Raw genomic sequence first — 14,168 nt, forward strand, 5'->3', positions numbered from 1 at the left:
TTCATATGCTTATATACAAGCACAGGATAAGCAAAGGATAGAAGAATAACCAGTGAACTGAAAATTACATCTCATTTTCAGACATTTTTTTCACTGACATTTTTAAGTGCCCCTGGAACGTACTAATGAGTCCTACTTAAAGCCCTCAAAGCACAGTCCCACTTCCTTGTGCACCATAATGGCAACCCTGTCCACAATAGCAGTTCTGTGAGCAGAGCACAGAGAAGAGCCTGCAGGCTACAACTCACAAACAAAGCAATAGTATGAGGTTAAAGAAATAAAGAAAAGAAGGTTTACCTGGTTCAGATCAAAGATATCAAACACTCGTTTAATATACATATCACCCTGTGGGTGCAGCCCTTGCAGATCCAGGAGTTTCTTGAATTCGTGCAGACTAAGCTGCCCAGATGGGCATTCTCTCATAAATTTGCTGTAATAATGGTGCATCTCTGGGGCAGGGCCATCGCCTGTTAATGATTCTTTAGCGCCCATGTTATTATGCAGAAAGTGTCTCTTTTCTTTCTGTTCACATTTATGCTTTTCATGTTCAGAGTCTTGCTCATGACCAGAACTCAGACAAATACTGCATTTAAATGGCCATGGTAAACCTCTTACAGCGTAAGTTTCTATTTTTATTTAGTGACTATCTATACTCATGTGAGATTACCTTTAATGCCCAGTTCTACACCAGATGGGATTTCAGAATGTGGCTAAAGTAGAAGTAAAGATAGCCGTGCTTAAATTATAGTTCATGAAAATCCAGACTCTCCCACTGACTACAAGCATGCATATTAGAAAAAGAAAAATGAAGGGATCCTCAGAGTGGTTGGCACTGAATTATATGCAAACCATTAGCAACACATAAAAGTAATCCTGGATTGACTGTAAGAAGTATCTACAATTTTTGCTGTAAATAAGGATGGAAAAGGTTAAGAGTGCAAACAGACATGCCCGTTATTACATTCTCTCTGTTGTAGGTGGATTAAGCCTTTCTAAAAACAGAGCCCACTGGACTTCTTGAGGCACTTCTTATCATGAATATTCTGTGTGGCATCTTTTATTTGTGTGCAATTGCACCCTATTTGCTCCCTATCAGCATGGATGCCCAGATAAAACACACAATTTTGGTCACCAGCCTCATGACAGAACTTGAGCGGAAGAGGAATCTTTTATAGTAACTTCTTTAACAAGAATCAACTTGGTCTCATAATTGAATTAAATGCAAGTTTCCATGCTGTTGGTCAGTGCTGTAGTCCTGCTTTTTATTTTACAGCTTTCAGGAGCTGAATTCCTTCTTCCTCTGTAGGGTCAGGGAAGGGGTTAGGTATCAATAGTACTTCTGTACTGATTAGCTTCTATACAAGGACATGAGCAGCTCAGGAGCTTTACTACAGCACAGACAAATTTGGAGCTATAAATACTAGTGTAAAACTACAGGATGTTAGAACTGCAGGAATAAGACATTCCCACTCACTTAGCCTTTTCATTTATGATCACACAGTGAAGATAAAGAGCACTGTCCTGTGAGGTGCTGAGCACCTCATGAAAAACAGCAACCTCTCTCCAGCCAGACTTAAGCCAGAGAGCAATCAGTATCTTCCAGGATCAGGTCAGTTTTTGAGAAGGAGTCCCATACTCTTAATGGGCTGTGCTACAGCTCTCTCCACCAGGACATAATTAAATTTAGTATCATATACTTCAAAATGTGGCGTACAAATAAGAAAGCTTGAACACTCCTCAAGTGCCAGTGAACTTTTGAAGATTAAACAGGAAGATACAGACACCCATTGGTTTAGCCAAAACTGGTTCAGTAGGCAAAGAACATACAGCAAACTGGGTACTCGATGTGTTGTGTTTCCCCAGATACCGTCTCTGGATAGAGCTGCTGTGTGATCCCAATGACTGAGGGAGAGGGGGGACACATCTCATGTGGGAATCTTGTCTGCAGGCGAGTGCCGGCTGGAGCAGTGAGGGTGAGTGAAAAGGCAGTGAGGACAAGGGATGTGAAAGGAAATAAGCAGACAAAACTCTTGGGTATGCACAGTCTGACAAAAATCCTGAATTATCTTCTTTAGCCATCATGACCTGCTCTTAAAGCAATGACCACTCATTGTGCCATCCACCAGAGACAGACAGGGCACTAGGAACACAACTTAAGCTGGCTACAAACTTTACATGATATGATTAGGTTAAGAATTGTCCCTCAGTAACTCACCCAGTGCTAGGCATCCTTCCTCTTTTATAACGACAGCTGTCTCGCATCTCTTCACATGACCCTGTGCAAACACTGTTCACAGGATCCCACGTAGGCATAGGGAACTTGGGAGTTGCTCACATCTACTGATCCCTCTCCCCTCTGTCCTATTTTCTTCCCCTGAAAAACCACACTTGTTTCCAAATAGCAAGTCTTGGGGAAGTGTACCCATGGTGACTGAGCCACATGAGAGAGACCGCTGCACTGACTAAAAGATGGGGTCTTAGAAGTCAGATTTTTGTCAGATTTAGTACATTCTGGTAAAAAACTTACAAGAGAATGTTAAATTAAAATTGGAATAATTTTAAAGTAATAGCTGTTTTCAGGATCCCTTTAAGTTTAATAGCAATAACTAAAATACCTGTAAAAGACAGCAAAAATGCCAGGGGAAAAAGTGATCTGATTTATAGTTCAGTCTCACGACATCCCTCACCCCTAGTAGGGGACTGGCACTGATAGCTGATATTACACCTGACAAAAAAGAAAGCTGAGTTTTATGGGGCACAAAAAGGCTAAAATTTATCACCTGCTGCATAGTTTGACAGCACTTAATAAACTCGCAAAGCATGTGCTGAAATAGAAATTTTATAGAAATCACCTGTTCCAGAAGCCAGTGACAATGAAACATTTCTACTTTTATAAATAAAAATAGAAAAATTCATAACAATGTGGAGCTGAACTAAAGAAATTAATATAGCAAAGCCGTTTCAAAGAACACCGAAACAATGGGTAGAGAGACTTGTTTGTGTATAGGAAGCTCAGTGAAGCAGTTCCAAATGAGCTATCTGTAGCAAGCTGAACTGATGCTAAAAGGTGAAGATAAAATTACAGTAGCTATTGAGATCTACATTAGAGATGCCAAGAAGCTTTCTGGAGTCTGTACAATATTCTGGGAATTAAGAAAAAGATACAAACAGGCAACAGTGGGACTATGTACTTGCACTGAAGATGACAGTCCTGTAATAAAGAAGATTGCTGGTTCAAGGACAGACTGTTGCTAAACTACAAGAATATGGGGCACACAGAAAATGCACACTACAGGTAAAGCAAAACTGTCTCTGTAGGGAAACATGAGAAAAAAATCAGATTCATTAGTCCTGCTCTGAAAATGGGATAAAATCTCATCAGTTTTGGAAGGGATGATGTAATTTAGATTTCTTTACAAGTGAAACAGAGGTAGTCTTTTGACAGAGTTTGAGAATAGCGGTTGCTCCTTTTTAAAAAAAAAAAAATCCAAACCAATTTCAGAGCAGGATGATCAGGAATGACCTTGATATGAAAAATGGCAGAAAAAAAAAAATAAAGATGGCATTCCCTTTCTCTTGGGTATTGTGAAAGCAGTGGTAACTCAACTGTAGGCAGCAGATACTAAATCCCTGTGTTGTGAAAAAAGGAGGTCACACATCTTTCCACTCTGATAGATTCAGCTGAATGCTACCTGTTTGAAGTGTGAGCCAAATAAGACAACTGCTAGTGCTTGAAGTGGCAAATGCCAAGTTTTAAATGCATTTGAATAAAAAGCTTATCTACAAATTTTTATCTAAATTTGTGTCACCTTTGCCAATTAACTTTTTGTCTTTTCCTCTTGATTTTTTAATCCATTCCTGCTCACTCTAGCCCCACTCCCTTTATTCATTCCTTGGCAATTTCTACCTGCTGTTTGCTCTGGAAAATACCATTTCTCTCTCCTGCGTGACTCAGCTCGTGCCTATGGGCTTTGCCTCGTTTCTCTCTTCTTCCATCCCCTTTCTTCCCTGCACTCCATTGCTATCAGAGGCTGGATCCTACAGGTGCTAAGTGCATACAGAGATCTGCCACTGCTCATTTCAGTTGCAGAGAGGAGCTGCATGGGTGGGACCAGAGAAAGCACCACTGAGGGCTTTCCCATGTCCCTGTCTAGTCAGCTGACTTAAGAACATCCTGCCATTTCCCTCTATTAACTTAATTGCCAGCTCCCCACAGGCACATGGCTACTGCTCATCTCTAGCCAGCTTCTGAGTCCGTTTGTGTCTCTTAAGGTAGATGCAACCTACCTCCCAGCTCAAGCAGACCTGGGTGAGGGGTTTTCAGAGGGACTACCTAGGCTGCCCAAATGAGAATCATGTGGACAAGATACAAAATTGTAGAAAGAGGAGGTTATCCTCCAGGAAGAGCTGGAACGGCCTACCCTGGTCAGAAAATTTACCCTATGAAGGCTTTAACTTTTTTTTTTAAGTCCCAAACTGTGAGGTCCCAAACATCACCATCTTCTTCCTATTGCCCACCCTACACTTTTCTAACTATTTGAATGAGTGTTTAGCTTCTAAATTCTGCTTTCCTCCTCCTATGCATGTTACAAGGAGGAGGACTGAGCTAGCCTTTCCTTCATCAGAATGCTTATAAGGAGTGCTTTCCTCTCCTTCATAAACCAGGAAGCTTTTGCTCCAATAAGGCAAGTTTCTAGTAGGATGCAACCTCTAATCTCCCTGTCTGAGAGGAGAGAACTCACCAAATTCTTGCTAACTCAAGCACAGGGATGAGGATAAGAGAGTTCATCGCTACTTTGTACGGCATTTTAACCATGGCATACACAGCAAAGTGTGTGGGAACATACACACAATTGCTTAGTTATTCTCTCACTGATCAAGCACTGGCACAACTTTGGAGTTCACAGTCACAGTCCTGGTGTGCCTGCTACTATATTTCTACGAACAATGATCTCCTTGGGTTTGTGTATGGATTTAAAACTGAATCAGAAGTCACTGACAATTTAAAAGTAAGTCTGTAGAAGCCTATTATGTAATGTTTTTTTCTGTACCACTGCTTCATTATTCCTGACGTGGAGATTGTGAGTGTCGCACAATGATACATGTCCTGGTGATGAGATAAACGATTATGCTTACCTTAGTTGTGCACAGTCTAGCCTAGGTTGTTGGTTTTTTCTTTTTTTTGTCATTAAACTAACCATTTACAGATGTGATTTTTGGGGGGGGGGGTGTTAGCCACACATGCTACAGCACACCTGTATCTGTAAATAACCAGCAGACGGTGCATAATGAAGTAACAAGTGTTATACTTCCCACAGAACCATTTGTAGTGCAGTTGCCTTCATTTTAACGATTATGAGAAGTGCTCTGAGATACCGACTTTATGTTTTCCATTTGGAGTTAAAGACTTAACACAGTGAGGGCCCACTCCTCAAGCTGTTCATCAAGGTTTCTAGCTGCCAAAGAGATGCATCCTCCTTTGTCAGGAGGATAAGGTCAGGAATACTTTCTTTTGTAGCTATTGCAAATTCACTGATTTTCCTGAACTCAGGGTTGGCAAGAGCTTGGTCTGGGCCTTGCCTTGTGGGCATCAGGGAACTACAAGGGGGACTAACAACCTCTGATTAAGGACAGAGATGCAGCATAATGACTGTTCAACTGTTACTTTTAAGTGGTCTTATTAGAAATGAAGGGAAAGAGTCCACTCATCCAGGGAAAATCTGAGGCCAATGAAATGTCCCATCTTCAACTGGGAGAAATAAAAAGAAAAGAAATCCCTGAACTTTTAGATGCTGATAATCTAGGGAGGAAGGAGGGAGAAAAAAAACCCATTAGTTTAAATTTATAAAAAGTAATTTAAGTTAATAAATTCTTGTTTCAAAAGTCCCTACAATCTTTGTGTTAAGGGTAATATCTCTGAATTAACTCCCACCCCAAAATCATTTTGATGACACAAGCTGTTTTCATGAAGGATTTCCGTTTAGACAAATTGTATTTTTCCAGTTAATAACGTTACATATAGATCCTTAAAGACTCTTAAATCCGAGCTTCCTGTTTTTATCAGCCTAAGCAGCACAGCTATTTGGAAGAACTTTGAATATTAAAGCATCTTTAATTTTCTTTTTCCCCACCAGCAATAAAATCCACTGAGTTAAGCATTTTGGGAAAGGGAAAACCAAGCCAATAAGAGAGAGACATCAGAAAACATTTAATTAAAAGGAGAGGCTGTCTTCCCTAATTAGGTACCGTTGTTTTAGTTGGCAATGTTCTCCTCCTTGGTGCTTGCAGACTTTCTCAGACCGAGCAGACGCTGAGCAACTTGCATCTCCTAGTGTCTTCAGTCAGCAAGGCAAGGGGTTGTTGTGGTTGGTAAAGAGAGCGGTGATATTTGTGTCTAGTAATTCCCGTCCAAGTGTTTTTCTGGGCCAGTGGGGAAACAGGCCCTGTGGAGAAACACCTGAGGGGCTGGATCTTGTGGCTGCCATTGCCAGCCTCTTCTCCTTCTGACTGCAGCTGAGCAAACGACTACATTTATTCCAGTACATTGTTTGTGTCCAAATGTCACCTCTGTTTCTGATGGAGAATGACTCTCTCGTTAAGATTTTAACTACCTTTTCAACACTTTTTCTCCACAGCTTGCATTTCAGTTCCACAAGTGTTTCAATTAATGTATGAAGGGATGAGACACTATTTCCTCCTTCCACTCTTTGAACATTTATTTCCATCTCTTTATAGTTGTGCCTTAATTTTGTTAATTTTTTGTTTGTTTGTTAGTTTAACATTTCACTTCTTCCCTCTCCTGGAAAGCTGATATCTTATTCCAGCCTATTCCTGTCTTTTGACTGTACTTTTTCCACTGCATTTCTTGATTCTTTCCATTTATCTTTTAGAAGGAGTAACACAGTTTTCTGATTTCTGATCTATGCAATAATTCAAGTCTACCTTCCCTCCACTGCTCAGCTTTAAAAGTTACTTTTTTAAGGGGTGAGTAGGGAAGTAAAATGGCTATATTACTCTACAAACTTTCCAAATAAGAATAAAAATGGTGATAATAAAATAAAGAAAAAAACCATTCATTGTAACTGTCCAAAAATGCAGCTCAATAGATCTGAACAGACTTCGCTTTGGAAATGGTGGGGAAAATAATTTTTGAAAAGGAAAGTGAAGACAAAAATATTTACACAACCTTCCGTTAGTAAAAGGAGGAAACATGAAGGTTTTAAGACTCTCATCCAGACCCACCTACAAGGAATCAAACTTTTTTAGTAGATTTTTGAAGAGCTCTTCTCTTAAACAACCTAAATAACATTGAAGAGAGTCCCACAAATCCAGTTTTCTCAGTTTAAGTAATGCTGCACAACTGCTAGAAATTAATGAGGAAAAAAACCCCCCAATTCCCAGTTATCTACTGCTTCCTATGGATATCATTAGGCCAAAGTTCTCTACTGTTCATGCTAACACATACATTTCATAACAAAAATAGTTCAAGAAAATTTCTTACCTCATTCAAGTCAAAGATGTGAAACACCCGCTCAACATACATGTTTGCCTGAGGGCTCATATCACGTAAACCCAGTATTGTCTTAAACTCATAGAGAGACAGTTGCCCAGAGGGGCATTGGTTCATAAATTTCTGGTACCATTGACTGTTATCCATTGCAGCAAAATCATCAGATGATTCCCCGGCTCCCATAGCACCCTCCAGCTTTCCTCTCTGTGCACGCTGCGCTGTTTGCCTTAGTGCAGTGCTCCTATGTTCCCTAGCTCACCTCCAGTGAGAATTCAACCACAAACCCAGAGCTGTAAAACTACCGTAAACCTCTTAAAGATCCATGCAGGTCTGGATTAGGTAAAAATAGAAACTCCACGGGATCATCCTTCATGACCTGTTTGAATACAAGTAGGCTTGTCAATAGGTGGGTCCTTCTCTCTGGCCGGAGCTATCGTGATGTGTTCCCAGGGCTCAACCTGCTTCTACAGGGGCTCTCTTAAAGACAAAACATGACATTTGGGCTCATGTTGTGTAAGATCCTATGTCAGGTTTGCAGCCTTGGTAGTCTTATTAAACTTGCAAGGCTTTGCACTAAAATGCTAAGATGACTTTGAATGCTTCCCAAACTGTGAAATGGTGTTGCTGTACTTTGTTTGGAGGGCTTTGCATGCAGCTCTTTGGAAAAGAAGGGGAATCATAAATCCTGCAAAATACTAATGTGTATGGTGACTCTGGTGTATGCCAGTAAGGGTTCATCCAGCTGAAGGAAGATAAACAGACCATACAGCATCGTAACATTAGCATTGAAAACAAACATCCTGATACTCTCTCACAGGAAACATCAGTTTATTTAAATACAAAACCTGGTGAGATTCACACACCAAAACCTGAAGAAAGGACATAAAAGAGAGCTAGTGAAATTCAGGAAGGGAACTTTTTAACTGAAGGCAGTGTCTTCATGACTCTCCCATTAACAGTACATATTTTGGATTTGACTTAACATCCCATCTAAACCAAGCACGTGATAAATACTTTTCATATAATCTTAAGGTAAAAAGAACTAGGAACATGTCCTTAGGTATATAATTCTGAAACAGTAAGAGTGTGGGGAGGCACTAAAAAGTAATCATATTGCTTAATTTGCATAATCCACTTAACACACACATTCTGTTCACATAGTCTCAGTGATGGGTTTTCAGATAATACAGTGATAGAAATTTGAATACTTAAAGCATGTCACTTTCAGTAGCACAGAATCTGGAAGCTGATAGAGGCACCTTCAGCAATTTCAGGTTCAGGGAGAAACTTGCAGCACACCAAAGTCTGTTGTTTGCTTGGAATCTCACTTCCTAAATGCCAAATGCATGCTGCAAGAGATTAGATCCCAAATTCTTTTCCTCATCCAGTAATGTCAAAGATCTGGCAGCGATTTTTACCATCATGGCAGTAGACAAAATCAGATCCTCTAACAGAAGAAAAATAACATATAGACTTCAGGGAAAAAAAAAACAAAAAAAAAAGAAAACTAGTCCTACAGTTTTCAACTTTGAAATATAATTGCACTGCAGAGGGCAAGACAGTCTGAACAATAATGATTCTCTACATCTCTAAATGTTATGCAACTTCAGAACCTTGACTTTGTGTAGTTTCTTTCACAAACTGATAAAATATATGTGCTTATTCTGTTAAGAAAGAGTTAAATAGTTTCCACTGACCAAATCAGGTAGGTTGTTATTTCACTGAAGTATGAGGGAGGGTGGAGAGACTTCTTCATCTAACTTGCAAAGAGCTGAGTCATCTTGAAATAAGATCCTTTGGCTCTGCTAAGCATAGAAAGAGTCTTCAGCTGGATTTCTGTATTAAGGCCAGGATCCAGAAGAAAATGTTTTTTGATTGTACTACCCATAAGTCATGCTCTTGTTAGAGAAGTGTCGATATGGTCAGAATGATCAAGAACAGTATGAGGATACTGTTACTGAGAAAGCCCGTGCCAAGCTATAAAAATCCCATATGTGTTACTCTTGGCAAGCTGGTATGCCAACAGCTCATTCTTCTTCTTACGTAAATTGTTACCCTAAGCCAGCCTGAAGCCCCATAGAATGACTTCACAGGAAATGTACATTGCAGCAGATAAATATACACATCATATCAAACTAAACAGATGTGGTGTGAATCCCAAAGGGGAAGTTTATGAAATCTTGGCATGTGGCTTGAGAGGTCCTGGTCCTCGTGTGCCACAGGCTTTTCAGTGAGGCTCTTGCAAGACTTTATTCAAGGCAAGAGAAAAATAACACTGAGCTAGAGCTTATCTAGATGTTATGTGTTGTATCTGAATCTTGTAGTTATACTGTTGCCTTTTCATTAAAAATTATACTGTTGTTATTTCATAAAAAATATTATTTTTTTCTATTATTAAAAAGTAAAAAGCAAAACTTTCAGGTAAAACATGATGATTCACTTGATTCATTTCACTAAGTGTTTAAGCCTTTCCAGCTACTAAATTATACAAATAGATTGGACAAGGAGAAAAACTTGCCAGCCTTTTATCTGGGAGTAGATGCCACATTCTTCATATTATTTCCAGCTGCAAAAGGATACAGACAATACAATCTCATGTATATGACTATTCCAAATGTACCATTCCAGTCCTGCCTTCTAAATAACTTTCCCTGGGCCTTTTGCTGCCACAGCTCAATTAAGAAAATATACAATAAAATCTATGCCTCAGATTACAGTAGCTAATGGAGGATCGTTACAACATCTTGCAGAACTGGAAATGAATATCAGATCTTTAGCAGGAGCTCATTATTAAATAATGAAGTTATAAGCCTAGCATAAGCAGTTTTATAGTGGATTTTATGAAGCCCTAAAGGCCAAATCATTGTTAAATTTCATTAAAATCGGGGGAAGACTTCCAAACAGATAAAACATTGAAACATCTTTTTCTTTCTAACATGGAACATTAATTAAACAAGCTCTTCTGGGAACAGCAAAACAAAAGCCTAGATTTGTACAGACTCTGTCTTTTGTCCCGTAAATATCTGCACCCTGGTACCCCAGCTCCACCCTGTATCCTGACCAGGCAAAAGGAAACAAGTGCCTGATTCTTTTGCTGGCCAGTTTTTGCCTTAAACAATGAATAAAAGCTGAATTCTGCATGAGTGGGGCATTCATTCTGTGTGTGTCTCTGCTACCCAGCTGCCAATTTTTATGAAAACTTTAGGAAATAATTGGCTGAAATGCTTACTCTTTGAAATTTCACTGAAATATGCCAATTTATTAAAAAGTTATGGGGAAACAGGAGAAGGGGATCACAGATAGGATTATGTAACAGTTAAACTCTGATGTGCGTATAACATGACAAGTTTAAGGCATATGTCTTAATATTCATCAGATAACTTGAGCAAGCTACTCCCTGGGTGCTAAGCTATTTGTACTGGGAGGAAGGCCCTGTGGTTACTAACTTGTGACAAAACAACCAACAAAAAGATAACACCACTCCCCACCCCCACCCCAGAAAAAAACCCCCAAAAGCTCCCCACCTTTTTGGTTTGGAGCTCTCTCCCTGTTTAGACAGGTCTCAGGTTCACATAAGGCTTGTCTTAATACAGAACGACTAGCTACTTTTGCAAAATATTTTTTCCTTACAGAAAGAAACTCTAAATAAACTAGATACGGAAAAGTATCCTTCACAAGTATATAAAAAGCAAACACCAGCATCTATATGCACATTCTCAATACTGTAAGCAATTTAAACAAGTAAAGAAAAGTGATAGTTTTAATTACAATTAGTATTACAAGGACTACAAATGGTAAAGAAAGCTGAATGGAATAAGGTGCTAAAGAGCAACTGTACCCTAAAAGTTTGTATCTGATTTATTCCGCACTCTCTGCTAATACTGGATTCACCATTTCCTGAGTACAATAGATATTTTCAAAGGTATAGGTCAATACCAATAGTAATGGCAAGTTCTCCTAGGCATTACTGTTGATGCAAAACTATTTGAAGGGTATTTTCTTCTTCCCTCTTCCCACCCTCGGTTATCTCATGACAAACACTCAATTTCCCCATGCCAGTGGTTGCTCCTGCGCTGGTATGCTATCATCTTGACAGAAACCTGATTTTCAAGAAGTGTTCATTTCACATTCCAGTTTTCTGAAAAGTAACTAAAAAAAGCTGCATGCTCAATTTTCTGAAACATCCTCAAGTCACTAGTTGCTTTAAAAGTATTTGTTTAAAATAAATTTTGAAAATTTTTCCAAATATCTCTCAATAGCACTGAGATGTGAAGGGCTTTTTGCAGTACACATTAAAGCTAAACTGAAAAAGCTCTTAGATGAGCTCAAACATTGTCCATGTGCATTACTCAAGAAAGTTAGCACTGATAAAAGCTTTACTGGGGAACATAATGCCTTAATTTATTAATTGAAAAGAACACAGTAAGCTGACAATTTCTGCCAGTCAGATTTCATGTTGATAGACTTGAAGTTTGCTCACCAACTGTAATTAGCACATTTATTGAGTTAGGTGATTCTACTTAGTCAAATTCCATTATATTTAACATCTGGTAATTGGCAGGGGGAAAGAAAAGAGCATGTGATAAGCATGATCTTATAGGAATAGTACTTGAAGTCTATGTAAGAAAGAGAATTGCATAATACCAAAAAAGCCAGCTGAGTTGGGAGTGGAGGTGTGTGTAGAAATAAGTGTAACAAGAAAATGGTGGTACTGACTCTGGGAATTCTTAGTCGACTGGGCACCATACAAGGAATTAAAGATTGGATGTAAGAACACACAAGGTACCTTATACTCTCAGCATTTTCTGAAGCAAATATAATTAATTTCATAATAAAGAACAGAAAGGCCATTTCTGGAAATTGAACTGTCTGGAGAAGTTCTGTCTGCAATTTGGACCAGTTTTAACCTGCCACTAAAGTCATTCATGTAATGTAATAACACATTTTTCATTACATCTCTGAATTCATTGAGAGCAATGACGTGGGTAGAGAACACTAATGCTTTTTTTTTTTTTTCTTAAATAAGTTTTTATACCATGATTAGCCCATCTGTTCTATTAGCTGGAGGCAGACTTTGATCGTGTAGTATTGACAATTCAGCCTAAACCTTATTTCAGTCAAGGACAAACACTTTTGTAGGAATTAGAGATGACTCTCCACCTCTTTTGTAGCATTTGATAGAAAGTGTTTTTCTGGCTTAGGGGGAAAATAACAAGGCATAGTCTTCTGGATGGGTCTCATGGCTAGAAGGAACCTTTATGAACACCAAGTTGGAAGAACATGAGAGAGCAATGCAACTAACAGCTGCTGGATGCCTTTGGGATGACCTAGGTTGTTAAGCAGTAAAATTGGGATGATGAATCAAAAGCAGACAGATGTGTCTCTGGAAAAGGGGATTGACTGATACCAAACTAAGCCACAGAAGGTGCTCGGAAAGAATCCAGCAATATTTTATTTGGTGGCAGAGGAATCATATTGTCTCTGTGTTGCATATTCTTAAAGCATTAGACCCTATGGATCCAGCCAAACACTTACTGCTTTAAAATATATTTTTCAAGCAGAGTTATATAAATAAAACTTCCAATTATTAACACACACTGAAAATAATAATAAAAATCCAGGTTTCAAATATGAGAAACTATTCAACACGTATTAGAATGACTGTACGCAATTTTCAAACTGGCAAAATGTATCGGGAACAGAGCATTCAAAATTGTTTGCCTGCCACTCATGTTTATTTGCCCGTAGTTTTCTATTGAATCACCTCTGAATTACTTCCATTACCTCTGAAAAGTCAGCACTGCCAGCCCTTTGAGACATGTTGCTGAATGCATCAAATGATACAGCCATAAGAAAGCCAGCAAGTTAAGAATGAATTCTTACCTTATTCATGTCAAACGTGTGAAAAACTTGTTCAACATAGCTGTTAGCTTCTGGAGTAAGCCCCTGTAGATCCAGGACTTGTTTAAATTCATGCAGACAAAGTTGTCCAGATGGGCACTCCTTCATAAATTTTGTGTACCATTGGTGAATTTCCATAGCATTAATGTCATCTGCTGATCCAGAAGCACCCATAGCATCAAACATACCAGGTAACCTTTTTCAGTATTTATGCATCCAAATGTTCATTCTTGTTTCCCAACCCCAATCATTTAAACACCAATTCTGCCTTTGAGAGCTACTTTAAACCTCTTACAGATCACTACCAATATAGACTAAGTAAATATAGCACCCTAGCAAGATTACTAGCTCCCACTTTTAGTGCAGCGTGGTTTTATCAGCTGATTACAGCCTTTGTGCACAGTCAGTTGCAGAGCCTCAGCAGGACATGAGGAATGATTATGCTGATTCTCATCTTACATTGGCATCTGTGGTGCTAAATCTATGTAAACTGGATGAATATTGAATAAGTAACACATAGGGACTTTGAGACTAGTTTCTAAATCTTTGTTTTAATAATTCATGGGGTTTTAAACCTTCAGTCCCATTTTAATATTTGGATACTTTTTGTGCAGCTGCCTTGTAGCAACTGACTTTTCATTTTTATTGCTTCTTTATATACTGTGGTCCAAATCTTACTTTATATGCCAAAACTGCAACATGATTCGACTTGGATAACCTGAAAAAAAATGAAAGCAGCTATACACTAAGCACAAAA

General features: G+C 38.9%; 1 protein-coding gene across 3 annotated transcripts in view; it reads right to left on the reverse strand.

The window, feature by feature from the left end:
* The window catches only part of GUCA1C (guanylate cyclase activator 1C), a 38,002-nt gene extending 24,330 nt beyond the window's left edge, over window positions 1-13,672 (reverse strand). The window contains exon 1 of one of the 3 annotated variants that reach the window (XM_074860868.1): window positions 13,394-13,672. In XM_074860868.1, coding sequence (XP_074716969.1) covers window positions 13,394-13,597 — 204 coding nt within the window. In that variant the 5' untranslated portion in view covers window positions 13,598-13,672. Of the gene's footprint in view, window positions 1-297; window positions 538-7,501; window positions 7,743-13,393 lie in introns of those variants that run through there. The other 2 variants (XM_074860871.1, XM_074860869.1) reach the window with 2 other exon arrangements.
* Window positions 13,673-14,168: the final 496 nt, after the last annotated feature.

Source organism: Strix uralensis, chromosome 2 (genome assembly GCF_047716275.1).
Source record: "Strix uralensis isolate ZFMK-TIS-50842 chromosome 2, bStrUra1, whole genome shotgun sequence".
Taxonomy (NCBI): Eukaryota; Metazoa; Chordata; class Aves; order Strigiformes; family Strigidae; genus Strix; species Strix uralensis.